Source organism: Onychostoma macrolepis, chromosome 16, assembly GCF_012432095.1.
Source record: "Onychostoma macrolepis isolate SWU-2019 chromosome 16, ASM1243209v1, whole genome shotgun sequence".
NCBI classification, from domain to species: Eukaryota; Metazoa; Chordata; class Actinopteri; order Cypriniformes; family Cyprinidae; genus Onychostoma; species Onychostoma macrolepis.
Genome location: NC_081170.1, coordinates 11,241,100 through 11,268,970, shown reverse-complemented (window position 1 = coordinate 11,268,970; position 27,871 = coordinate 11,241,100). Strand labels below are relative to the sequence as shown.

General features: G+C 37.1%; 1 protein-coding gene across 12 annotated transcripts in view; it reads right to left on the bottom strand.

Moving 5' to 3' along the window:
• ptprub (protein tyrosine phosphatase receptor type Ub) overlaps positions 1-27,871 on the bottom strand; it is a 232,499-nt gene that overhangs the window by 162,511 nt on the left and 42,117 nt on the right. For all 12 annotated transcript variants that reach the window (XM_058747184.1, XM_058747185.1, XM_058747182.1 and 9 more), the window contains exon 2: positions 2,292-2,420. In XM_058747184.1, coding sequence (XP_058603167.1) covers positions 2,292-2,420 — 129 coding nt within the window. The remainder of the gene's footprint in view (positions 1-2,291; positions 2,421-27,871) is intronic.

The window sequence follows — 27,871 nt, the reverse complement described above, 5'->3', positions numbered from 1 at the left end:
CAGCACTCAATACTTAGTTGGGGCTCCTTTTGCCTGAATTACTGCAGCAATGCGGCGTGGCATGGAGTCGATCAGTCTGTGGCACTGCTCAGGTGTTATGAGAGCCCAGGTTGCTCTGATAGTGGCCTTCAGCTCTTCTGCATTGTTGGGTCTGGTATATCGCATCTTCCTCTTCACAATAACCCATAGATTTTCTATGGGGTTAAGGTCAGGCGAGTTTGCTGGCTAATCAAGCACAGTAACACTATGGTCATTAAACCAGCTTTTGGTACCTTTGGCAGTGTGGGCAGGTGCCAAGTCCTGCTGGAAAATTAAATCAGCATCTCCATAAAGCTTGTCAGCAGAAGGAAGCATGAAGTGCTCTAAAATTTCCTGGTAGATGGCTGCGTTGACTGTGGACTTCAGAAAACACAGTGAACCAACACCAGCAGATGATCAAGCAACATGGATTCTGTGCCTCTCCACTCTTCCTCCAGACTCTGGGACCTTGATTTCCAAATGAAATGCAAAATTTACTTTCATCTGAAAAGAGGACTTTGGACCACTGAGCAACAGTCCAGTTCTTCTTCTCCTTAGCCCAGGTAAGACGCTTCTGACGTTGTCTCTGGTTCAGAAGTGGCTTGGTAGCCCTTTTCCTGAAGACGTCTGAGCGTGGTGACTCTTGATGCACTGACTCCAGCTTCAGTTCTCTCCTTGTGAAGCTCTCACAAGTGTTTGAATCAGCTTTGTGAAGAACTGTATTCTCAAGCTTGCAGTCATCCCTGTTGCTTATGCACCTTTTCCTACCCAAATTCTTCCTTCCAGTCAACTTTGCATTTAATATGCTTTGATACAGCACTCTGTAAACAGTCACACCTTTCAGTAATGACCCTCTGTGACTTACCCTGTGGCTTACTTTGTGGAGGGTGTCAATGTTCGTCTTCTGGATCATTGCCAAATCAGCAGTCTTCTCCATTAATGTGGTTTCAAAGAACAAGAGATACCCAGAATTTATACTGTAGGGATGGTCATTAATTGAAACTCAAATGTAAATATTCTAATTTTCTGAGATACTGAATTTGGGATTTTCCTTAGTTGTCAGTTATAATCATCAAAATTAAAAGAAATAAACATTTGAAATATATCAGTCTGTGTGTAATGAATGAATATAATATACAAGTTTTACTTTTTGAATGGAATTAGTGAAATAAATAAACTTTTTGATGATATTCTAATTATATGACCAGCACCTGTATATGAAACATTCCCCAAATTTGTATAAAACTACAAATAAAGCAAGAAAAAAATAAAGAGCATGCGGCAATGGAGGCTGTCATTCCAGCTGCTAGAAAGAAGGTATACAAGATGGATAGGTTTATTATGGGTGCTTATTATTATTTTTATTTTTATTTTTTTATGTAGGTATTTTATTAATAATAATAATAAACATGGAATATGAAATGCTGAAATAACTTTTTATACTTTTATTTTAATAACATAAATACTTCATTTATTTAATAAATAATATTTATATAATGATATATAATATAATAATACCGATAATATTGATATATAATAAGATTATTAATTGGCAAAGTGTGCACAGGTAATAATAATAATGGATTTTAAAAACAATAATATAAATATATATATTTTTAAACAATAAATAAACAATATTTTAAAACAAAAATTAAATTATATTTTTTTTCTTGATAACAACTCAGTATTGATTTTTCTTTAGATTACAGTAAGTGTAGCAAAAGGTACTTTGTGACTGTGTTACAAATAAGCATTAAATCTGCATTTTTGTAGTTTTGTGAAAACGTACCACTTGCCAATTGTACCAAAGCAATTTTTTTATTAGATCTGTTGATTGTTACTTTTTTTCTTACTCAACGGGTTTTACTTTATTTTTAATAAAATAAATTATTATAATTTTAAAAATTCATATTATTATTGTCGTCATAATAATAATAATAATAATTGGATATTCAATCATTTTTTTATTATATTGACAAGGTTGTCGACAGATATGATGAAATAAAAATGCATGTGCTGATATCAACACATCTTATACTTGAAACTTTTCCCGAATAAATTTATTTTTTTTTTTTTTTTTTTTACAAAACTACAAGTAAAACAAAAAAATAAATAAATAAGCATGCTGCGATGGGGGCCATCCTTCCAGCTGTCACTCTGATGAGGCCAGTAGGAAGCCATCCGAGATGGACAGGTCCACGGTGTGAAATGGTTTGCGACACAGTGTGAAATAAACTGGCAGAATAAGAATGCGCAATGCTGGGCAGACTTACCGCGCAGGAGATCAGAGGTGGAGTGTGGCGAGGCGTGAGCGCGGAACAGCTGCCAATCAAAGTCATCCTCCTCCCCTTGGCTGAACTCGCACAGGCTGGGGTCGGAGTCCTCATCAAACGTGCAGCCCGCTGCAGAGAAGCAAAACAACTTATCGGTCTTGATGCAAGTCCATGACTTCCTCTCATTAAAAACCTTAAATGGCCTGGGATACGTGCTTCCTAACCTGACAAGTCTCTGTACATGAATTATTAAAAGCGTCTGGTCGTATATTTAAAAGCCTCCGGGGCAATAACATTTCATTTGGACAACATTTGATCCACAATTTGTTGACACTAAAATGTGCATTACAATACAACTCCTTAATCCTCTGGGGAGGTTAATGTGGCTGCAGGCAGACGTACGAGGACCCCCTGGCCCAGCAGCCTAATTAAGCAGCCGTGTGTTATCTGGGGCTCTGTTTCATCATGCGAGCCCCTGTGATCTGATTTCTGTTTGTGCAGAGTGAGAAGTGCCAGACTGCACACCCACATATACAGTATTTCCAACACTGGCTCTTTAGCCAGAGAGCATTCGCCAAAGCAATCATGCCTCTTCTCAAGACACACCGCTCTCACGCACGATATCTCCAAGGACACACACATCCCCATCACCTCCACCAATCAATCATCAACACTGCCTGAAGATTTACAACACAAACACTGCGATAGACCAGTTTATCAGCAATGACCAATTACAACTGTGGAAGATAACTGGGCATGTTTAATAGCTGCGAATACACTGCCAGCCTTGTCATTATTACTTATTACTAATATTATTTTAATAAAAGTATTTTATGAACAAATTATTTATTCGTTTATTCCTTCACAGTACATAAAACGATACTTTGTGTGTGTGTGTGTGTGTACCTGTTTTTCTATTCAGGTGGGGACTTAAACCTGAATACACACAGACTGATGGGGACTCGTGTCACGGTGGGGACCTAAATTGAGGTCCCCACAGGTAAACAAGCTAATAAAATCACACAAAATTACGTTTTTTGAAAATGTAAAAATGCAGAAAGGTTTAGGTGTAGAGTTGGTGTAGGGCAATAGAATATACGTTCTGTACAGTAGAAAAAGCATTACGTCTATGGAGAGTGTGTGTGTGTGTGTGTGTATGTATGCATGTATGTATGTATGTATGTATGTATGTAAACAAACATTTTTAAAATATATACTTGTATGTGTGTAATATACACAGTAAATACACATATATTATGTAAAAACTAAATTTTATTTTGGATGCGATTAATCGCAATTAATGCAAGTACACTGACAAGTGATCACCCTTCTTTTTGAAAATCACCACTGGCTGAAAAACCATATGAATTTCTAAACCAGTCCCATTTAAAAAATGTTCAAAAACAGTTCACAAACTTCCTGTTAGGCCTTAAATACAGGGTCAACTAATACTTTAATCTTTCTGTAACTATTCCAAACTATTATTCTAATCCATCAGAGACTTCTTAAACTTCTCAGCCTGCAACTAATTTCAGTTCCACATTACATTTAATACGCAGCACATTCGTGACCTCAGGGCAGCGGCTTAATGTGCCACAGCCTGAGCACCTCGCCACATCTGCTGTGGTCCCTCACATTAGCCGTGTAGGGTGAGAAAGAGCGGGCAGCGGCGGGCAGTCCACAAATCCCAGTCACATGCTGCTGACTTGAGCCAACTCAAAGCAGACGGGACAGAGGGGAGAGAAACCACGCAGGCAATGGCTTTGACAATAACTATGACATCAAGGTGACCCTCATAGCTGACTGCCTCATTACTGCCACCTCTGGGCCTGCCCCAACAACAGACAAATGGGGATTTGCAAATTGGTTGCTTGCATTTTTTTTTTTTTTTTCAAAAGCATCTGTGCTTGCATAATAGACATTTCCCTGTGTTTAAGTATATGTTTACTTGTCGGCGACCTAAAAGTCTTATTAAATACTGTGAAACACTTTTTTTGAAAGGCATTAATACTTTTATTCAGCGTGGACCTATTAAATTGATTAAAAGTGGCAGTGAAGAAATGTATAATGTTACAAAAGAATTCTATTTTAAATAAATGCTGTTTTGAACTTTCTATTCGTTAAAGAATCCTAAAAAAATGTATCAGTTTCCACAAAAATATAAAGCAGCACAACTGTTTTCAACATTGATAAGAAGAAGAAACGTCTTGAGCACCAAAATTCTTTTCTTTTTTTTTTATCAGATACATTCAGCCTGGGTAGATACAGTGTGAGCTTTACATTATGTAAGCTTAAGACAAAATTCAAAACAGTAACAAATTATAAATATTATGAAATTATATTCACAACTGGATACCTTTCCTGTTACATCACTTAGTAATTGTAAGCAACCTACAGTTACAGTATACCAATACCAGAAGTGTCAAAACAAAATCCTTCCCATTATAAATCAATCCATGACTCACAAGTCTGAATCAGAGAAATGACTCACACTTACCAAAAATATTGTTCAGCATATAGTCAGGTCTCATTAGAGGCATCTCACTACTCAAAAACACTAAACGACTCATTAATGGAATACTTAAAAAATCAAAATCACATAATCGTTGACTGGAATCTGACTCAGAACCAGAATCATTACATTCCTTGCAAATCCGATCACTATTACTCATGTGAGCCAGAACAAAAGGCGGTGAGAATCTTCCCAGAGCTTTTGTCCCAGTAGGATTCATCTTCACCATTCGCTAACAGCTCAGCACAGGTATCCGTTTCTATAAGAGCAGGAAAAGATACCAAAGCTGATAAACTGAGACCTTATGTAGGCAATTACTTCTCTCCTACCAAAGCCAAAGACATTTGAGACGTTCTCAGAAGATCCTGAGAGAAACGTGGAACGCCCAGCTTTTCTTTCCATCGGTATACATCATCTTAAAGCCAAGCACAAATGATTTACCATCATGACTGAACAACAACAATCAAGTCTTCCTCTCTGCTCCCCCAAACCCCTCGCCTCAGCCTCGTCATGACTGCCTCCAATAAGTAATTACAATATAATTTGGCACAGCAACACAACACAGAGAAAACATCAGGCTTGAGCCACTGCCAGGGTTGAAAGCCCCTTGGCTAGAGAGCATGGAGGCTTTTGTGTGTGCAGGCTCATCCGCTTGTTTTGTTTATTAATGTGAACAAGTTCCCTTTGGAGAGTTAGGCTGTTATTAGCCTTCATTAAAATTTTGAAGAATTGGCTTGTCTGAGCCCTCTAAGGACATACCAATGAATCCTGACGCATTCAGGCTATCAATAGCTTCAAACCTGCGGATGAAGAATCAGATTAATTTCAAACCTCTTCTTTTTTTTCCAATATGCTTTTAACCAATTTACTGTCAACAGATGGTATTACACAGAGAATGTTCTGTTGCTGATTGCATGACAGTATATCTTGTAGCAGAAGGATGGGCCTTAATTAAATCACTTAATGAAATAACATTTTAATCAAATATATGTTTTTAATACTACGTACAATCCATTTTAAAATTGTCTGTGATTAGTAGCGGGATTTTTCAGTGATTTTTCCTGCATCTTAATGAGTAAGTCACTGATTCATTCAGTTATCTGATTTATTTGAAACACTGAATCATTTCAGAAACAAATCAAGTTAACTCTCTAAGAGTGAATCATCATTCAAAAATACTGGTTCATACAGGAAGTGACTGTCTAAATGTGAGTCATTGAGTGAGTCAAATGATTAGTTCAAAATGAAAAAAGTTCAAATCTGAATCATTCAAGAAATGACCTTTAAAAAGTATAATAGTAGGGAAGCATGCGATTTCAGATGCAGTCATTGAATCACTTACCCAACTGAGTGGTTTAAAAAGAAAAACACCACTGTGTGTTGCGCAAAGATCCACAACAGTTTAATCTGAGCTGACTTCGCTGAAACTATTTTGTAGGCAATGCCAAAATAGATAGTAGCTTGCAATTCAGTGTCTAAAATAAGTTAACGAATATTAATTTCTAGTTTATTAAACTGTTTTCTAAAAGCATGACTGAATCCCAGTACTCTTACCTTATTGCAAAATGGATCAACAAAAAGCTACAGAAAAGAGAGAAATATGCCAGAGGAAAAAAAAAAAATCTCCCTATTTTAGCATCAGACAGTATAATCATGTTTTGCTTTGGGAACACCAAAAACTTTTTTGCTAAAGATGTAACTACACCTCAACTGAAACCCAGAAGCAATGATACAGATCAAAGAACTAAATCTGATGCCATGGATCTGCTGAAAGCAATACAGATTTAATCTGTACCACAAAATGTTGTCTTCAGAGGTTGTAAGGATCTGTTTGCTAGCTAGCTGGGGTTCTACTACCGAGAAAAAAGCAGGGACAAGACAAATAGGATGTTGTCAGAGGATCAGGGGAATGTCTCAGATTTATCTAGAGCAGTAATGTTAGAGGGAGGCAATTTGTTTAACAATGCTTCCAGGTTAGCACTACCTTGCCAAGGGATATTTAAAGTGTGTCCCACTTTGAAATGTGCATCCTATCTGAATCTCAACTTACCTTCTGAGTTTTATTTTTTATAAATTAGATTCTTCTCTCCAGACATGTTCTCATGAGGTTTGTGACATCCTTCACCACCCCGTCTTTAAATTGAGTTCTTGTGCCACACTTTGAGACCTACCTTTAGTATTGGTAGAAAATTCCTGAAGTGTAAAATAAATAAATAAATAAATATATATAAATATATGTATATTGGTGAACAAAATTACAATACATGGACTTTATTCACCTGCATTTTTTAGCAAAAAGATTTATATACAGTATATTTATTTGATTTGATTATACTGAATAATACATATATATTCAGAGGCAAAATTGTAAGATAATTTGACCTGTAGAATATGTGTTGAATTTTATTGGTTTATTTTTCTAAATGCCTTTTTTATATATATATATATATATATATATATAAGCATAACATTTATGGAGGATTATTCTTAAAACAAGAAAAATATTAATTGGCCATATATTTTCTGTGAAAAAAAAGTTTTTTTTCTTTCTTGTTTTAAAGATGTTACCAGAAAACAAGTGCACTGGCAGCTACTATGTTACACAGACAAAACGCTTGACAGCGTCGCTTGTGTAATGTTGTGAGACACTTTAATACGACATGAAAATTCAACAGATGCAATGAAGTCATACTGCATGTCAGTAAACCAAAATCAAAACGACTGCATCCCAAATGCAGTTTAGCACATCATCCACATCTTTTTATACACACACATAGCTGCAGGCATCCACACTGTGACGGTGTAACATTCTGTTTGTGGTCAGTTGTCGCCTGCCACCAATGGTTAACGCAATCTCATCTGCCACATGTGGTACAAAAAGGTGAGTTTCCTATATTTTCCTGTGAAAAACTGCTCTCTGTGGCTGAAAAATGATTTGTTGTCATTAACAGCCAAACATGATGATCCTCTTGCTGAGATAACTCTTTTTAAAACAAGGCTAAGTAATTTATGGGAGTTCAAATTAATTAGTTTCTTTGCCTCTCTCCTCGAAGAGCACTAGCTCTTTGATTAACATCTCGTGAGTATACTGAGAGAAGACGCCACTCCATACGAACTAGCTTTTAGCTTCCCCGTGCTTTCGGCAGCCATTGAAACCCAGTCCTGTGTTAATCAGACATTCCCTCACTGCTTAGGCACGTGGCTGGAATGCGCCGCGGCTGTCTGGGCCTCAGCCTAGCTCCTCCACTAGCCTCATTAGCATCCTGGCGCACTGCCCCAACTAAGCATCAAGACAAAGACAAACCCTGTTTGTGTTGAGCTGGGAAGTCTCTCGCCACTCTACTGCAAGGCCATTCATCCTTTCTTAGCACTCACAATGAATGCATTTCATTTCCTACCCCTGGATTTAATGAGGGAGTCCAAACTCGCACAGTGGCAGCCATAGAGAGTGGAGGAAGTATCACAGATTCTTTCCACAATGTACGTAACAATGAGCCAAAGATGGATGTGCTACTGTAGACTAGCACTTTGTGAAAAATACAATGGTCTTATTGGGTCTTATCACAGTGTCCCCGAAGTGCAAGAAACTGGAATGGCTGATGCACTGAATCCAGAACAAACCTCATGTATGGCCACAATGCTACACTAAACTTGCGAGCAGCAATGCAATCCAAAAACTGGCCCAAAATATATATAATAAAAATACTAAATTAAGCCAAAAACTCATTCAATCAATTTTTTTCAAGGTTGTTGTTAACTAAAACTGCAGCTTTTAAAATTTGTAATTTCAGTCATTTAAAGCTGAAATAAATATAATAAAATATAAATCATATAATAGTAAAATATAAATATTATATGACAAACTAAAAAAAACAAAAACAAATGTTGGATTGCCAACTAACTGAAATAAAATAAGTTTAAGAAAACTTTAAAATTACTAAAACTGTAATAATAATAATAATAATTAAAAACTAACAAAAATGACAGAAGTGGGGAAAAAACAACAACAATTTAAACTTGAATTTAAAATACAAAAATTAAAAATTTAGTTCAAAATATTGCTAAATATTATAATAGCACATAACTCTGAAATGAAACGGATTCATTTATTCATTCATTCAACCAATTCATAAGAATCATTCATTCAGGAATAAATGGTCACGTTTTATGTTTTTGAATCCGTGGCTCAAAAACTGTTCATGATGCATGATTTTGTTTTACTAAAAAGAACCAGCTCAAAAAAAACAAACAAAAAAAAAAACATTTTTTAGGGAATCAGAATACACTGGCCATGCTGTATGATTTTGATTCACTAAAAAGGAACCGCCCCCCTAAAATAACTTGTTCTGCAATTTGACCCCATTTGTTGTGCTGCATGACTTGTATTTACTAAAAAAGAATCATCTTAAAAGATTCATTTGGTCAGCAATCTGACTCACTGGTTGCTGGTTTATTTATTTTTTTAAAGTATCATCTCAAAAGATTAATTTATTTGCCAAGTTGATTCCACTGGTTGCACTCTACGATTATGATTTGCAAAAAGGAAACCAGCTCAAAAGATTCACTCATTTGAGAATCAGACTACAGTGGTCGTGCTTAATGATGCTGAGGGTTACAACAAACACGTATGAAGTCAGCTTGCCTGTTGCAAAAACAGAATAAGTAACCAGAAAACGACGAGGGACTATTACCTCATTACCTCACCCATAGTAACATTTAATGACAAGGATAAACTTTAAATGCAAGAATTTTTAAGGTCACCATCTAAAAAGTTTAACAGAAAAATTCCAGAATCCCGTTACATATTCGCTCAGCTTGATGAGGCTGAGAAACAGCTTAGCACCTGAGGCTAAGTGGAAGTAGGCACTCCTGAGATAGTCATCACCAAATCCAAATGAGAAGCCTGTCTGGCAGTGCATTCACAGACTTTACAGAGTAACTGCCCAGACCGACCGTCGGAATACTAAATAAGAAGTTGCGGCATTTGGATCTCATTGGCTGGAGCCCAGTTTGGGCAGAGCTCATCCTTGCACCTGCAGTACTTCCTGTGTCGATACAGCTGCTGCAGGTCAATAGCTGTGGATTGAGACCTACTGAACTACTCAGTCACAGGCTGCAAGTCGTAATATTCTGAGCAAGAACAGCCAGTTAAGAACTTACAGGCAGAAATATAGCTCGTAGCCTGTCTGGAGGTTAATAGACTTTTTCAAAAAGCTGTTTTGTTCCATTTTCATATCAGTGGGGTTACCAACGTTTTATTGCATTCTCAGCTTGCAAGTGCACCTGTACTTGAATTTACTTGAAGTTTCTTTGCAAAGACTTGTCCTCTTAAAGGCTAATTTGTCAAGTGTGACAGTCATTTTGCATTCAAAGTTCTTTCTAATAGGCATCCGCAGGTATCTGGACTGGTGTGAAATTACACTCATGTCATACAGTGACTAGTGTATTTATTCTTTCCCGTCCCCTACTATGCTAATCTTTTGTCTCTGATATTGCACTCCACCTAGGAGCGCAGCAACTTTGATAAATGACAATGTATTATTTAAAAACACCATAACGCAGGAAGCTGTGGCTACCAACGCTCTGCCAAGATTCTTTCTTTTAAAACACAAGGTTAAACATATAGATTTCAAAGAAGGGTGATGAACACTTTGTAACATTGCTTCTCAATCCCAACACTTACAACGCTGCACGCTTTAGGATTTCTTCCTTATTTATGACATGACATAATTAGAATTTCTCGTTATGGGGTTCTTCATGACCTGAATGTGGTTTCAGATTAGTTAGGGCCCTAAAATGTGCAGTGCTGGAGGGCTGCCAGGAGCAGGATTGAGAAGACCTGCTGTAGAATGGTCTAGAAGATGCTCCAGTCGATGGGATGCCAATCAGATGAGCGCTTGAGGCCTCGCTCGTATGAAACAAACAAGCGTTAGCTGGTAATATCTTGGAGCATGCAATGCACCAAGCATGCTGATGAAAAAAGGGATTTCTGAATTTTATGATGCACGGAGGTGGTAAAAACTAAAGTCTAGTCAGGCATCAAAAATTGTTCTTAGCTTGTTCTTTTCATCTTTGTATTAAAAGAATCTTGAAAACAAAATGTACCACTGTTTCCACAAAAAAAGAAAAAGAAAAAAAAAGCAGCACAACTGTTTTCAACATTGACAATAATAAGAAATATGTCTTCTGAAGGATCATGTGACACTGAAGACTGGAGTAACAATGTTGAAAATTCAAGTTTGTCATCACACAAATAAATTATATTTTAAAATATTTAAATAGGAAACAGTTACTTTAAATTGTGTCAATATTTCACAATATTACTGTTTTTACTCTTCACAAAATGAATGCAGCTTTGGTGAGCATACGTTCAATTATTTTAAACCTAACTGATTTCTTATATCATTTACATTTGCATATATTAATTTGCTCACATTTATCCACTTTCTTTTATTTATTTATTTTTTATTCTGGTACTAATAACAAGACAGTTTTATAGCAATAAATAACTAGGCTAGTTATACTTATGTTACTTAAGCAAAAGCTATAGTTTACATGGCAAATTTCTGTAAATTCTATTAAGCAACATTAATAAGTGTGATTACAATATCAAGGGAAATAATCAACATTTATGTAACTGTGCAGCCCTAGGTCTGCATAATGGTAACTAAATGTCTTACAGATAAGCAAGAAATGGCTTTTTAAAAACACATTCACAGTGTCAGTTTGAAAAGAGATGACGTCCCTCTGAGCATGTGCTACAGTAAATCTCAGCAATCTTCAAGACAGTGGGGGCCACAGCATTCAATCTATCACTTTCTACCCAAAGAACAAGTGAAAGGTTTCTCAGTGGAAAATTAATCTAATTCGAGATAGAGAAAGGGAAAGAGAAGTGGGGAGAAAAGTCTGCCTTCTGAGAAGCCACAGAAACATTTTCTGACATAACTGTGAGTGGTGTGAGTGGAGTCCATCTGATATTTGGCAAAATTGGCCACATCGATGCCAGAGTGGGTTCTTAGATCTTCTGAGTGGTTTTCAGCAAAGTGCCAGAATGTTCTCCATGGTTTCTAGTCAAAATAGCCCATCTTATATTCTCAGTATTTACAATCGGTCCCTCCTTGAATGTCAATGCTTTGTTTTACCTATTTTATCTTCAACCTGGCAAAAAGTTATATCACTTAAAAAAATACCACTCTTCAAAAAAATGAACTTTTGTATTGACATTCTCACAGTGGAAGGGCCTGTCAATCTGCATGAAATGTGTCTGCTTCAAGTCTATTTTAGTCTCAAAACCTAAATGACCTGAACTCAAGTCTCCGCAGTGTTACCTCACACTCCAAGGGCCCCAAGTCATCTTTCCTTGAGTCATTGGTGGGTGGATGCAAATGAGACAGTATTTTAATTTTAATACATTTTTTAAACATTTTTATGCATGCATTCAAAAAGAACACCCACGGAAACACACTAGACGAGAGGAAAATCGCTAGCAACGCTCTCCAGGATCCAAACAGAGCCATGGAGATGGACAGATGGAGATATGGGAACAGGCAGTCTGAAGTCACACATATCTATTTACATATGCTGTCTCGCTGGAGAATCAGTCACAGCGAAACCAAATAAGCAGCTGCTAGCTACACACACACACACACACACACACACACACATCCCAAAGTGACATTGCTTTCTCTCCATTTCCCACACATACAGACATACACACACCTAGTCTCTGTTCTCACAGTAGTAAGGCATTTCCACATACGATGCTGGTTTTGTTTCCAACTGTTATTATGCAAGTCTACCGGATTGGTGTTATTGTTTGCAGTTGCAGCAGTATGCCACCAGCAAAATGACAAATCACACTTTCAAGTGAGAAAAATAACATTTTATGATGCTGAAGAAAACAATGGTGAGGTGAGAAGAGAAGAGAAGAGAAGAGGTGAAGGAATTTAAAAAAAAAAACAAGGGAACAGTGACATACCAGTTGGGTCTGATTTGTGATTTAACATATGCCGGTTTTATGGCTGGTTAGCATGATCCAGTTAGGCCCTGATGGTAGATACTGTTACTGGTGTCAAAACCATCTTTTTTCCATTTAAGGCCTCTCAAAAGAAGCCATTTGTATTTACAGTTTTTGCAAGAAAAAATGTGAAATCATTATTACAGTTATTACATGTATTCTAGCAATAAAAAAGAAAACGAGTAATCAATTACTATAAATTAAAAACAAAATTAACATTGTTTGAATAATGTAAAGAATTATTTAATGCTTATCCAAGCATTTATCTACCAAAAATACAAAGTAATATTACAAAATATTATTACAAATCAAATATGTATTATTACTGTTTATATACATGTATATATATGTATATATATATACACACACACACACACACACACATACACACATATATACATATATATAATTTATTTATTTATTTTATTTATTTATTTTTCTCCATTCATTCATTCATTCATTCATTTATTTATTAGAGGGTAGGGCTGGGCGATACGGCCCAAAAAATTATCACAATAATTTTTTCCATATCAGTCGATATCGATAATTATCACGATAAGTGTCAAATCTTTATTTCTTTCAAGTTTAAAGCCAGATTTTTGCTCCAAACTGAAAGTTGTAGAAACCAGACCATTAATTTTCCTTAACAAAATAAATATCTAAATAGAAATGTGTATTTCTTAGTTTCTGCAGGTTCTGATGAGTGATGATGTTTCAAATCAAGAAACAGGTTTGGGTTGCCTGATAATATTAATAATAATAATAATAATAATAATAATAATAATAATAATAATAATCACTTTTTTGTCTCTTAGAAATGCACATTTGATAGTAGACCGAGTTAGAATGCAGAGTTAAATTTGTGTTAATTATCAAAACCAGTAACATCTGTAAAAATTGTAGCAACCTCAGTTTTATATGGTTAAATTTATTCGGACCAAGTTTTTTTTCAGTTCAGGAGGTGGTCTGAGCTGCATTCCAGATGAAACTGGACAAGTGTAAATGCATCTGGTTGTTGAAACCACATATGCTAATTTTACTCCTCCCAAAATATTAAAATAATAAAACGTGTGAGCGCGTTTTATAGGCTATATGGTATGTGTCAGATTTGATTGCGCTAATGCAACAAGCGTCACTGCAGATGAGTAGCTGAGGATCTCTTCAGCAAGTCGACGCGCAAACTGCTGCGAATGAAACTGAAAGTAAGTCGCAGACGCTCAACACACAATCATCTTCATTAAAAGTAGTGAGACTAACCTATCTTTCCAATGCAGCGCATATATATTGCTTTCATTGACGTGAACTCCGTTAAATTTGCATATAGCGCAGGAATTGAAGAATGGATTTATCTCATATAGTATGCGGCCAAGTGTAAATGGAAATGTTTAAACAAATCAGATAGATATCCGATCAGAGAAAACGCATGAAGTGTCCAGGTGTAAACAGGCCCTTAGTGTCACAGGATCGATCAGAATATGCTGATTTGCTGCTCAAGAAACATGTCATATTATTACCAGTGTTGACAACAGTTGTGCTGCTTAATATTTTGGGGAAACTGTAACACTTTTTTCAGGAACATTTGATAAATAGGAAGTTAAAACACAGCATTTGTTTAAAATAGTAATCTTTTATAACAATATAAAAGCCTTTACTGTCAGGGTTACTTTTGATCAATTTAATGCATCCTTGCTGAAAAAAAAAAAAACCTGATTGACAAGCTCACCTTATTCTGCAAAAACAAAAAAACTCTAGACGACCTGAACATGACTGAACCTACAAACAAAACTGTGTTTACTTGACATGATTTCGCTGTGTAATGAGAGATGGGCAGTCCACTAAGCATGATCCTCCCGAGGCCTCATCAGGTCAGTATTGTGACAACCATTCTAGTAAATGAGAGCAGAACAGACCAAGGTGTAGTGCGTGGTTATACAGCTGAATAGATGCTGAGGGATAGTAGACCTAACTAAAGGGCAAATTTAGCATGATACGCTCCTTCTGCACGCACAGTATTTTAAAATATTACTCCCACGGCAATGCCCCGATTATGCTTTGCTCAACTGAGAAATGTTTTTCTGTTATGTTTTATAGAGCATTTCACCTTTGACTGGATAAATGCCAGCTGGCCATGAATGTTGCGTTAACAGCACAATACTACTGCTGAGGATACTGTTAGCAAGCTTTTCTCTCCATCCTTTCACACATCTCAAAACACTGAAAGCTTTGCATTTTCTCTCACTGTAACTGAATCTCACCGGGTCTTTTCAACCAAATAATAAATGCATTCACAATGAATAGATATGAGCCCTACGCTGACATACGCCTTGGTCTATTCTGCTCTCATTGCCCAATAGAAAATTTACTGTCTTATAGGTATTATTGCCTGATTATTGACAACTTTGACAATTAGACCTTAATTCTTAGCAAAGAAAAGCCAAAATCAATTATTTAGAAAAAATCATAGCTAACAAGACTTAATGGAGATGTTAAACCTAAACTTCATCTCATATGTTTCTAGACAAATTCATTTTGATATAAAAATATTTGTATAAAAACTCTTTACATCCAAATAGCCTAAATACAGACAACAAAAAGAGAATTGTTGACATACACAAAAAATACAGAAACTGAAGAAAAATAGGGCTTGAAAGTGTGTAAAGTCTGCACTTCTTTTGATGTCACAATGCAATGGGAATGAATAAGAGGCTCTCTTATATTTACCTTTATAATACTTTATAGCAGGGGTGTCAAACTCAGTTCCTGGAGGGCCGCAGCCCTGCAGAGTTTTGTTCCAACCCTGCTCCAACACACATAACGGCTGCATCAAAAAACTGAAAAATGCTGCCTTCAGAGGCAGCATTCCAAGGTAGGAAGGCATCAAGGCATGTCCAAAGTTAGCTTCACTTCATGTCTCCTGAGATGCCTTCATCTGATCGATTTTTGAAGGCAGCATAGATGTATCCTTCGCTGCCTTTGATATCCCACAATCCTGTGCGTTCCATTACGAGACAGTTGAGCTAAAAAATAAAGATGGCGGCTGGAAGTTACGTTTGGTGGTTAGTTTGTGTGTAAATGTATATTTCTGATTAACTTTTTGCACTTTTGATGTTATTTCTAGTGAGAAATGAGTATTATAGTAATTAAATATTTGTTTAGTTATCACCAAAACTCGTTCTATTTTGTTGCAGATCGTTAAACTGTTACGTTACCTCAGAAGCCTGTCCGAAATTAGTTTTGTGTGGTGCCTTCGTGCATAAACGCTGCCTGCAAAGTCATTGCCTCACAAGGCAGCGAGGCAGCAAGGCAGCCGCCTAAGTTTTCGGATGCAGCCACCATGTAGCTTTCAAATAAACCTGAAGGACTTGATTAGCTGGATCAGGTGTGTTTAATTAGGGTTGCATCTAAACTCTGCAGGGCTCCGGCCCTCCAGGAACTTAGTTTGACACCCCTGCTTTATAGTAATATAACCCAGGATTCTGTTTACCCAGGGTTTAGAATGACCCATGGTTAACTAGGTGTGAAAAGCCAGAAAGGATAAAGAGCAAATGTAAAAAAGATCAAATAAAAAGGCTTGTTCAACCCCACAGTCTAGAAAACCTCACCAGTTTGAGCAATGAAGGAAACTCAACAGATTCAAGAGAAACAAACCAAGAGAAAACATGGAGGAATGTCAGGCTGGCAGCAGGGGGCAGTGATTTAGGTCTACGACGCCTACAGAGCAGTGCAGCGGGTGAGCCCACTACGACTCGCTGTTAAGAAGCTAATTAAAAGCACCACTAAGGTGAGGGTCGAGACACAGGCCTCAACTCGCTCCAGGACATGCATCTAAACTTCAAAGCCGCCGTGTTAGAAAGTCTACTCTCCGCTGATGCTGACAAGCAGGACTAAAAAGCAATTCCCAAAATCCCGCCCCTGCACTTTTGATTTTCAACTCCCCGCTATTGCTCTCCATCGTCTCACAGCTCATGGTTGCTTTTGAAAATACCACTGGATCACAGCGAGTTTTCACCAGGCAAACCAAGCCACGGGACAACTCATGTGGTGAATCCGACATTGTGTCAGAAGCGACGAGCTGAAATAAAACGGAAGAAATTCAAACATCAGCAGCCTGCCATTTCTAGGGTTGTATTTCTAGGGTTTATTGGGTAATTAAAGTTCGAGCAGTGGCCATATGCTGCACGTGACTGGCAATGGCTCTGCTACAGAACCTTGACAGGGAACAGGTGAAGGAGAACAGACTCACTTGCCGAACGCGTTCCTTGCCATCTGTTCCTTGTTGTAAATAAAATTACTCATACATGACTTTAGCTTGGACAAATTTCCCATTGCAAGGGACAACATACATTAGAGTGAAGCTTGATACATATTAAACCTAGATAAGAGGATGTTGTCTTCAAGTCACGGAGTGATTATAATTACACACAAGAGCACCATAAAAAAAGACATAATTACCATTGGGAATTGTCCAAGTTGGAGGCGTGTCGATTAAAGATGGATGATTTCGAAGCACTGCCTTGTGAAGCTTCAAAACCTTTGTGAAACTTTTGTTTTGAACCAGTGGCTCGGAGCATGTCTTAAAATGCCAAAGGCACATGATTTCAATAAACAAGGTTTTGTTACATCATAACATATTCAAAACATTTCAAAATATCCATGGTTCGCCGCAAGGGATGATCTCAGTGAAACCATAAACCAGTGTCTACATGTGTTTTTACTGGATCTTGGATCAGTTTTATAATGTAGACATTTTTAAATGGCACAAAACAATTAAGATTAGTACTAGCTGTCTCTTATATAAAAACAAATTTTGCAAAACAATTGGTTCAGTAAATTCAGAGTTTCGAAGAGCTCTGCTTCTCCTGTCACTAGTAAAAGACTCATAGTTATGATTAATACCAATTTTCTTTAGTTATAAGTCTGAATGCTGAATGTACAGTTTATTTTTCATTTTATTTTGTGGACCGTTTATGAAGAACGGTTATCATTATTAACAAACCATTAACTACAACTTTTGCCTCAAACTCCTAATTTGCTACTTATTAATAGTTAGTAAGGTGGTTGAATATTTATGTGAATATTTATCTTCATTTTACCATCATTATGCTCATGCATGTCATAATAGCATTGCTGATTCCACGAGTTTCCAAATTGGAAGTCCAACATCAAGTGACGTTCCACTGCACTTTTGCAAGTGGGAAATTGGAAATACAGGCTTATTACAAGTTGAATGGAACATATAAGGAAGTAGGAATTTCCCGGTGTGACTTGAAGGCAGCATTTGGAGCAGTTGAAACCCGTCTGCTATCCAAGTCTACCTTTACCCAGTCAGCAATCAGTCTAGCAATATAGACTGAAAATATATAGCTTGTTAGTGCCAATCAATGCCTCAACTCTTGGGTAACAAGCCATTCTAGATGCTACAGAGTTAGCTGCTGGGTTACAAAGAACGAGAGATTTAGTAGCCTAGCAAAACAAGGGCACTATCCCAAGCTTCTGCAACCATTCCAACTGACACTTTCCAGCAAAGACACAGCTAATCACCTCAACTCACCACTTTTCCCTTTTCATCTGAAGCCAGACCTTCCCTTCAGCTGCTAATCTGGATTTCAGTACGGTGAAGTTGTGTCTCACGTCTTGTATGCTGAACAAGGGAGATTTATACAATGGCTTTAAAAAAGCTGAACCTCTCTGGCCTATTTTTCACCACATTGTGCTCTGAGGTAAAAGGAGCCGGTGACATCAGATTGTAGTAAGTGCTATAAGCTCCAAAGAGGGTGAAAAGATTACATGTTCCCTTTCTTCCGAAATCCCAAGAAAATTAATCTTCACCGGTCTCCTTTTTTTTGACTGCTGTGGAGCGTATGCGTGACTTTTAAAAACAAGCACGAACAGATGATGATCCACAGCAATGGCCTGCCACGGAGATAATGAGTAAGTCACTTCCTATTGCAAGCTGTGAAAAAGATAGTTTAATTACGTTGCCATTTTTAATTGAACTGAATTATTTAGAATCTGAGCATTAATAAAGTAGCACAAATATCATCCTGCAGACAACAACCATTGTCATTTAACATGACTGCACATCACCTCACAGTCTCCAAAGATTCTCTTAGCATGTTGTAATTTTTTTTTTAGAACAATAATAATAATAATTTGTAAATCTCTTCACTGGTACCGTTGGTAACGCTTTACAATAATGTTATATTCATTAACATTAGGTAATACAATAGCTAACATGAAATAATTAATAATTCAACAAAATGTATACATTTTGGTTAATGTTAATTCTATATAGTAATAAAGTTAACAGTATAAATTAATATTAATGTATTATGAATTACATAAATATCTAAATAATATATATATATATATATATATATATATATATATATATATATATATATATATATATATATATATATATATATATATATATGTGTGTGTGTGTGTGTGTGTGTGTGTGTGTGTGTGTGTGTGTCCTGTAAGGGGTAGGTTTAGGTGTAGGCAATAGCACATACAGTTTGTACAGTATAAAACCATTACGCCTATGGAGAGTCCCTGTAAACCACATATGCCAGACTGTGTGTGTGTGTGTGTGTGTGTGTGTGTGTGTATGTATGTACACACTTGTTAAAGGGGTCATCGGATGCCCATTTTCCACAAGTTGATATGATTCTTTAGGGTCTTAATAAAACGTCTATAACATTCTTTGGTTAAAATTTCTCAATGGTAGTGCAAAAAACACACCCTTTTTTCCATGTCAAAATCAGCTCTGTTTTCAGCAAGCTGTTTTCTAATCCATGTCGCTTTAAATGCTAATGATCTCTGCTGACCCCACCCTGGCTAAACTGGCTAACTAGCACATTATTTGGAAAGGCGATTTGCAAACATTCACAAAAAACCCTTATACTCACTTCTTCTGTAGATGAAGCTGGATCACGAATGATTTGCGCGAACATAAGACGCATTTATGTAGATCGGGATCGGCGCATTCCCTTCAAAAACAAAAGTAACGTTAATCCTCTGCGTCTTCAGCGGCTCAGATGTTGGGAGTAAATGACGACTGCTATGTTCATTAATACATCTGTAGGATCAGAACGAGTCAGACAAATTTAAGATTTGATCAGAACATCGAAACATGAGGAGCCGAAATTCCAGAGGGGCCCCAAGGCCGCAACAGGACGTCATAAATCAGATTCCTAGCTCCAACTAGTCTGAAGAAAGCCTAACCAACAAGCCTCTTTCATAGGACAGCTTGAAACATTAAGACAAACGAACACTTATTGATAAGTCCAATGCAGGAAGGAGATCATCAAATTTGGGGCAAATAATCAAGATTAATGGTCAAAGAAATGGCCATCGCATGTGTTCCACGAGAGAAATCACGAGCTTCTTTAGATTGTCTTCTATGTGTGGGGGAAAAGTCAAAGAACCAGACTGAAATTCCTTTGTCCAAAGAACTTGTCTTCTGGTCTCCATAGAACTACAGAGACTTTCTTTTTCATATGCACCTAAAATCATCCTAAAAGGACATTTCTATGCATAACCCCATATTATGTACGTAACCCACACATTAGACTATCATGTTTTAAGCACATATTATGTATGTCTTTTTAATAACTATTGAATGACTTTAAGGGTTATTCATGTTTGGTATGTATGAGTTTGACAATTCTAGCTTGAAACGTTTCTTCCAATTGATTCTTTGTCAAATGTATCATATTCTGGTTATAGAAATCACATCCAAAAGTATACTTTGCAAGAGTGTGTAAAATTCGGACCATGTGACTGATAACATGATGATTTATGATGGAAGGAACAACCCTAGCTAATAGCCTATCTAATTGGTCAAGACACCAAATGGGATGTGTCCAGAAGCCAAGTTTAAAAACTCAGGACACCATCAAATCTCCCCTTCTCTCTTCTTCTTCCGCTCTCTTCTTTTTGACGCTGCTTTTTAGCGCTCTTTGAGCATGCTCTGGCCTACAGGCCAGTTGCTACTTAACATCACGATGAAAAGAAAAACCACCTAGTCTAGTTACATCCTTTCTTTTATTTTAGTTTCTTTTCCGTTGCGAGTTTCGTGTTCTCAGTTTAAGTTTTGCCGTCACGCCTTGTCTCCAAGTTCAACTCGAGCCTGTGACCGCCTCAAAACTTCAACCAGACCAACTCCGCATCCTCAGCCAACGCCCAAGACATCCCTTCAACGACTACTGAACTTCCAGCCAATCCCTTAACACAGTGGCCTTCAATCAACTATCATGCGAGCGGCCTGTGCAGAACTACGTCATTCTGACAGGAATCTCAGAACAGCCTGATTTGAGAAAGAGGATTTAAAAAAAAACACTGGGTGGATTATAGGATGGATGTGTACACACATTTATGTTCAAACTTGAAAAGTGAATTTTGCATCCAATGGCCCCTTTAATTGATATTTGTGTTATGATAAATGATATTTGTTTAGCATTAATGTATACAAAGTTAATTTAATTTATCAGTAACATTAACCAATATTTATAAATGCTGTTTAATTGTTAAATCTTAAAAACAATGTTAAAAAAAATATTTCAATATAGATTTAAATCTAAATAAATAGCATACACACGCAGTTTTACCATTAACCAAGATTATTTAATGTTTAAAAAAATAATAATCATGGTACCAGATAGGGATGGGTACCGAGAACCGGTATTTTTTTACTTCAATGTTAATGACGAATTAGAAGCTGCTGCTTGTCATTTTTCTTCACTGAATGATGTGGACGTCGTCGTTTGCTCGACGTGCATGTGATTATCCATGCTCATGTGCTGTGTGTGTTTGCGTGCAATCAGGGGCGGCAAGAGTGAAACGTTAGGAAGTGTGGGCTCACGTTACAAAACTAAGCGACAGCAGTGTCAGATGCAATATATGCAGTAGTGTAACAGTGAACAAAGGAGGCAACACCAGTAACATAATGAAACATTTACTAACAAAACACAACATCTACCTCAAGCAATGCGCTGTATTTACCATGTCTCCCGGCTCCAGCTCCAACTGCAACTCGCGAGACACATTCACAAATGTTGATTCAGCGGTATAGTTACACTCAAGAGACACTGCACTTATTCGCAATCACAAAAGTACATTATTTGCGTGTGCTAAAGCCTTGCCAGTTAAACATTTTATTTGCGTGCTGCTCTGATGAAGCGTTCGTACATTAAAAAAGACCGGTCAAACGGCACATGATTACTTAGTTATCGTCTGATTGCGCTAATACTGTCAAAAACACACAAAGTTTACATATAAACACAGTTATGTCTAAAGTGAAAGTAAACAGCTGAGGGAGAAACGGATGCGTTCTCTTAAAGGGACAGAACTAAACATGCTGCCTGTTGTCATTAAAGGGATAGTTCACCCAAAAATGTATATTCTGTCATTATTTACTCACTGTCATGTTGTACCAAACCTGTATTAATTTTTATTCTTGTGCTGAACACCAAAGAAGATATTTTGAAGAATGTGGGTAACCAAACAGTTGCTGGTCCCCACTGACTTTGATAGTAGGAAAAAAATACGGAAGTCACTGGGGACCAGTGATAAAATGTAAACGATACCCATCCCTAGTACCAGAGGCATTAAGTAATGTTTAAACACCGTAAAGCGCTACCAAAATACTCAGTTTTAAACAGGTTAACTCAGTTAAGCAAGTACTCTACTTCATGCAGTCCTTAAGTTTTTTTCTCACTAACTCTACTCATATTTCACCTAGTCCAAATCTCCCTGAAATGACCCTTGTAGTTTTGTGAACAGCAATTTATGATCATCTAGCATGATCCGAGTAATACTCATAATTCAACCTGAGCTGTGGCCCCAACATATCCCATCCATCTTACTCTGATAATAAAGCCAATGATTGGACTCTCGCTAGCTCTTCACAGGGTCCACAAAGTCAGAGCCCGACTTTCAATTTAAATTGAATTTCCTAATCAGAGGTGACTCTAGAGACTCCCATTTTATATTTTATCCAATTACTGAGTCACAAAGTCAAAGCTAACCTCTTCCCAAGTACCTAACGTGAACTCAGCTGGAATTTGAATTTCCCTGCCTATTACAACACTCTCTATGTGCTGTCGTAGCGCATTACACCTGGTGACATCAAAGAGCAAACGTAAAGCCATTTTAAACGGAGAGCACCTATTCTCTGTCCTGTCATGCACTGAGTACCTCTCTAAAACCCTGACAGCGTGGACAGCAGTTAGCTTGTCTCCTTATCAAGTCTGACCCTGAGGGTCCCGTGAAATTAAGCCACATGCACCTTTTCTATCAGAAAAAAATGATTAGTGAGCAAATTACATTGTTCTACTGACATAATCTCAAAAAAAAAAAAAAAAGTTAAGTGAATATAAAGGCTGTTTTCCACAAACAATAAAGATACAACACTTTACAAAATCATATTAAGATTTGGACACAATGGAATAAACCACAGCAACCAGCATAGTCTAAGTGATTCCCGAACGGTTGACTCTTTTAAGTCATTTCTATTTAGTAAATCAAACAATTGTGCGACACTTAAGTGTAGTTACTGATTTGTTGTTTATATGATGTGTAGTTAAAGTTAAATATTTGTACTGAATTTTGTCAATGAATGAACTAGTGTTGTCAAAAGACCCGGTACTTCGGTACCAAGTCGGTACTAAAAAAGTGAAAACGTCACAGTACCAGGTTTTTTTAAGTACCGGTGGTACCGAGTACCCAGTCAACCCGGTTCTTGACGCGTACGGCCCTATGATTTCCGCGATGCAGAAAACGCGGACGGAATCTCGGAATCCAGTTATAAAAACGGAATTTACAGTTTAGCACGGAATGCCACGGAATTTGTCAAAGTTTGGATGAATTAATCAAAAGTAGGTCATTGCACTTAAATCAAATCGCGATGTGGACTAGTATCTGTAAATATTAAGCTGCAAAAGTCGATTCAAATATGAATCCCGCATGTTCTGCGAGTCTCTGTGTGAGTGAATGAATGGCAGAGACGCGCGTTTTTTTCTTTTTTTTACTACATACACTGAAGCGCGCCTGACACTCGCGGTGATTCATCATCTGCCGTCTCAATGAGGACATAAATACATAAACAACATCTACAGAACTGCTCTGAGAGTCCCCTCGCGAGCATTTTACCGTTTCATTGAGTAAAACCAGCGTCATATCATATAGCTACACAGAAATGTAAAGGTATTCACGGCAATCCGTCAAAATAAAAGTTCATCTTAAAGACATTGTGCCAGAAATATAATTTTATATATATATATATATAATTTTTATTTTTATTTAATTTTTTTTTAAAGTCGTCACACAATATTTCTTCCATATTTTAATTTTAATAGTAAATCCCCTTTATTTACCAAAACAATACAATGTGTTTAAATTTAATTAATTAAAAGACAAATTAAATTTGGGTGAAACTTGTTTACTGTTTTTCATACTTTTGTTATTTGCGGAAAAACTTGAAACACAATTTAAATAAAGTATAAAGAATGGGATTGATTTTTGTACATTTTTATTTTTGTTTGACTTTATTAAAAATAGTATGTTTTTTTAAATTAGCATGTGGTACCGAAATTGGTACCGAGAACCGTGGATTTTGACTGGTATCGGTACCGAATACTGAAATTTTGGTACCGTGACAACACTAGAATGAACAAATAAAACAACAAATGAAGGAATGACTGACCAAACAAATGAACAAACAAACGAACTAAAAGGAACAAACAAATAACGACGGACAAATAAAAACAAACAATGCCACATTTTTTTTGTTTGTTCATCAAAACAACTGAAAAAATAAAACAATGAATGAGCTAAAAAAAAAAAAAGAATGAATGAGCGACAAAATGAATCAAACAAAATGAACCAACAAAGAATTAAACTGACCAGAAAAATAGCAAGAATTGCATTACTTTTTCCAAATTGTCTTCCTCAAAAGTGCTAAAGTGCTACAGATAACAAATTAACAAACAAAAAACCAACCAAACGAACAAATTAACAAAAATAAAAACAATGATACTACATTTCAATTATCGCATCATTAGAATTGTCTTACTTTTTTCATTGTCTTCTAAAGTGCTAAAGATAAAGTAGCAAAAATCAAACAACTAAAGTTAAACAAATACACAGACAAACAAACAATGATACCACATTTTTTGTTCATTTGCCATTAGAATTGCAATTTTTTCAAAAATATCTTCCTCAAAACTACTGAAAGATTTATTAAATAGTCGTTAGGGAATCATCGTCCCTAGTCAGTCTTGAACTGTTGAGCAAAAACAATCAAAAACAGCTTCAGCAGCAACAAATTCCACATAATACATCCTTTCCTGTTCTCAATAAATCAAAGTCATTTGTAAATCAAATGTACACATGCCTTCAAACCACATACAAAATGAATCACTGAACTTCGTGTACAGAACTTTATTATGCGCTTTAAGCATACAAATCTAACGAGGAGAATTATGATTCTAAACATGAGAAAAATGCAAAAATAACAGCTGCAAGTTTCTCTTCAAAGCACGATGCAAGATCCACAAACAGCTAGTGCACAAGCTCACCAACTGGACTAAACCTCAAACAGCATGTAAGAACAAGTGGAATTAAAGCAGCTGCTGAGTTGAGAGATTGGAGTGACAGACATGTATTTAGCCTCTGGCTGTTTTTCACATTTTTGTGAAAAAGACTTTGTGCCCACTTTAAAAGGTCTCTTAATAAATAATCCCCACAAGGGGGTGCCCCCTACTTCTACGCTAACTATTTCACAGTCGTAACTAAACCACAAATACATTTAGTTATTTAAAACAGGTCTTTGAGTCAATCGCTCACTGCAGGGAGGTTACTTTACTTTTAATACTTGCTATTTATTCTTAATGCATAGACGGACACTTTGTTCATTTCAAACTGAAAACCTCAGCAGGCGCTCAAGCTTTGACCATTTTGTGTGTCTGACTGCTTGTTTTGTATGCAGACATCAACTGACTAAGTAAAGAAACCACGTAGGGCATTTCCACACCTGCAGAGATTTACAATTTTGTATTTTAAAAAGCCTGAAATAAATAAATAAGCTTCCATCAGAATTTTTGACGCCAGTAGTTGGGGTTTTGTCAGCGAAAGCAAATGTAACACTGACCTAAGCTGGCTACTCACATTTTGCTGTCAAGTAAAGCTGATTACCTGTCATAATAGTGTAGAAAGAGCGCGGCCTGACAACCTGCTTATGTAACAACTGTGTGGAGCAGCTGGAAGCTTCTCCATCCATGCACACCTGAGACAGATCAACACAGCCTGCTATGATGAAACAAGAGAGGGTGGTTGACACAAAATAATGTGTGCAGAAATGATGGTTTTCTGAAGAAAATGAGAATCGCGCTTGACCTTGAATAAGTCCTTAAAATGTTTGTTAAAGGTCATGTTGCGTAGTTGCTAGGGTGTTGCAATGCAGTTACTAAGGCGTGCTGAGCGGGTTATTATAAATAAAACAAAAAAAGTAAATACATAACTGACCAAAACAAATAAAATTGAATAATTTAATCAAATAAAATAAATCCGCTAGTAAAATATCCTCTTCTGCTTGGAAATGTCTTCTCATCAATCCACATGACTTGAATTATCATTCAGGTCTGCAGCACTAATGGTGCAGGACAAATGGTTGGGAGTTCCTGAAGCCTAAGTATGAACAATATCAACAGTGATGCTTGACTTGGCAAACAGCACTAATAAAAGTCTTATTGCCCTGTGGGATTCAGTGATGCAACTGTTTTAAACCATTAGGTCAGGAGCTGATTATCCACAGCTGATTGCCAGAGAGAAAAAAAAAAAAAAAAAAAAGAAGTGCACAGAGTTGTCTGGTAGGAAGCAGAAATGTCCACATCATCCCTGAAACTGGCAAAACAAGGGAAAGAAAGGACAAAAGTTGCTTGACTTATCATGAGCTCGAGCCGACACTTAATCTGACAAGGGACGGGGCTGATTTCACTAATGGTGCTGGGGAGGAAATGTCTAGTGGCACAGCCACGGCGCTTCACTGGGAATGAAAGTGTCTCCTTCTTGATTTGCTCAGACAACGTAATTATGCCTTGTGGTTCTCATCACGCTAGCCATGTCCAGGGATGCAGAAGGCTGGCGTTAGGACAGTGGGAGGGAGGCAACTGAGGCATGCTGGGTAAGGGGTAGAGCCCTAGTGCCCCTTCAGATTACATTACCATCAGAGCAAGAGCATGGGCCAAGAGCACACATCCACACAAACACAAGGCGGGAAGAATTCGCTGCAACACAAAGATAAGAAACAAACATTTGCATTACAAAAATCATCAGACATCACATCTTACAAAGTGATTTGTGCAAGAAACAAACTCTGCTTGCTGACAAAAACCCCCTAAAGACATGCCCAGTGAGTGCCATGTTGTGTGTTTTTGGTACAATAAAGCCAGTTTTCTCTGAATGTGAGGACTGAAGATGACAGCACTCGTATGAGTCCTCAGGCTTTCCTCATCCAATGAGTGAGGTCTGCGAGGGAACGGGAGATTACGAGCCTCTGAGTGGATGTGGCACCAGCAGGAGCTGGAAGACGGGCAGATTTAAGCGCAATGATGTCTGCTCTGCCAGGTATTTCGCAGTGGGGGAAAGCGGCTTATGTAAACTCAATCCAGCATTGATTATGTAAATGGCGCCAGCCACTTCTCCTTCGAAGGGAGGGTCGAAAGGGGAGAGGCACTCAAGGGTACTCAACGCACCGATGGGGAGATGAAAGGCTGTGACACAGGACAAAGTGTGCCACCACACCAGAAAATGTTGTCTAGAAAGGAAGTAGTCGGCCAGTTTTGGAGGTAATGCAGTACGATTAATGAGTAAAATAACATTACGGGCTGTTCACAACAATAAGAATAATTATATTAGCATTCACACCAATGGACGATAACATTCTGTTTATTATAAGCACGTGCTGCAGTTTTGTCCTCTGTTGCTTTAAACTTCTGAGAACATTAAAGTAACGTGGATTGATTGGCTGCCAAAGTTTTTATCATT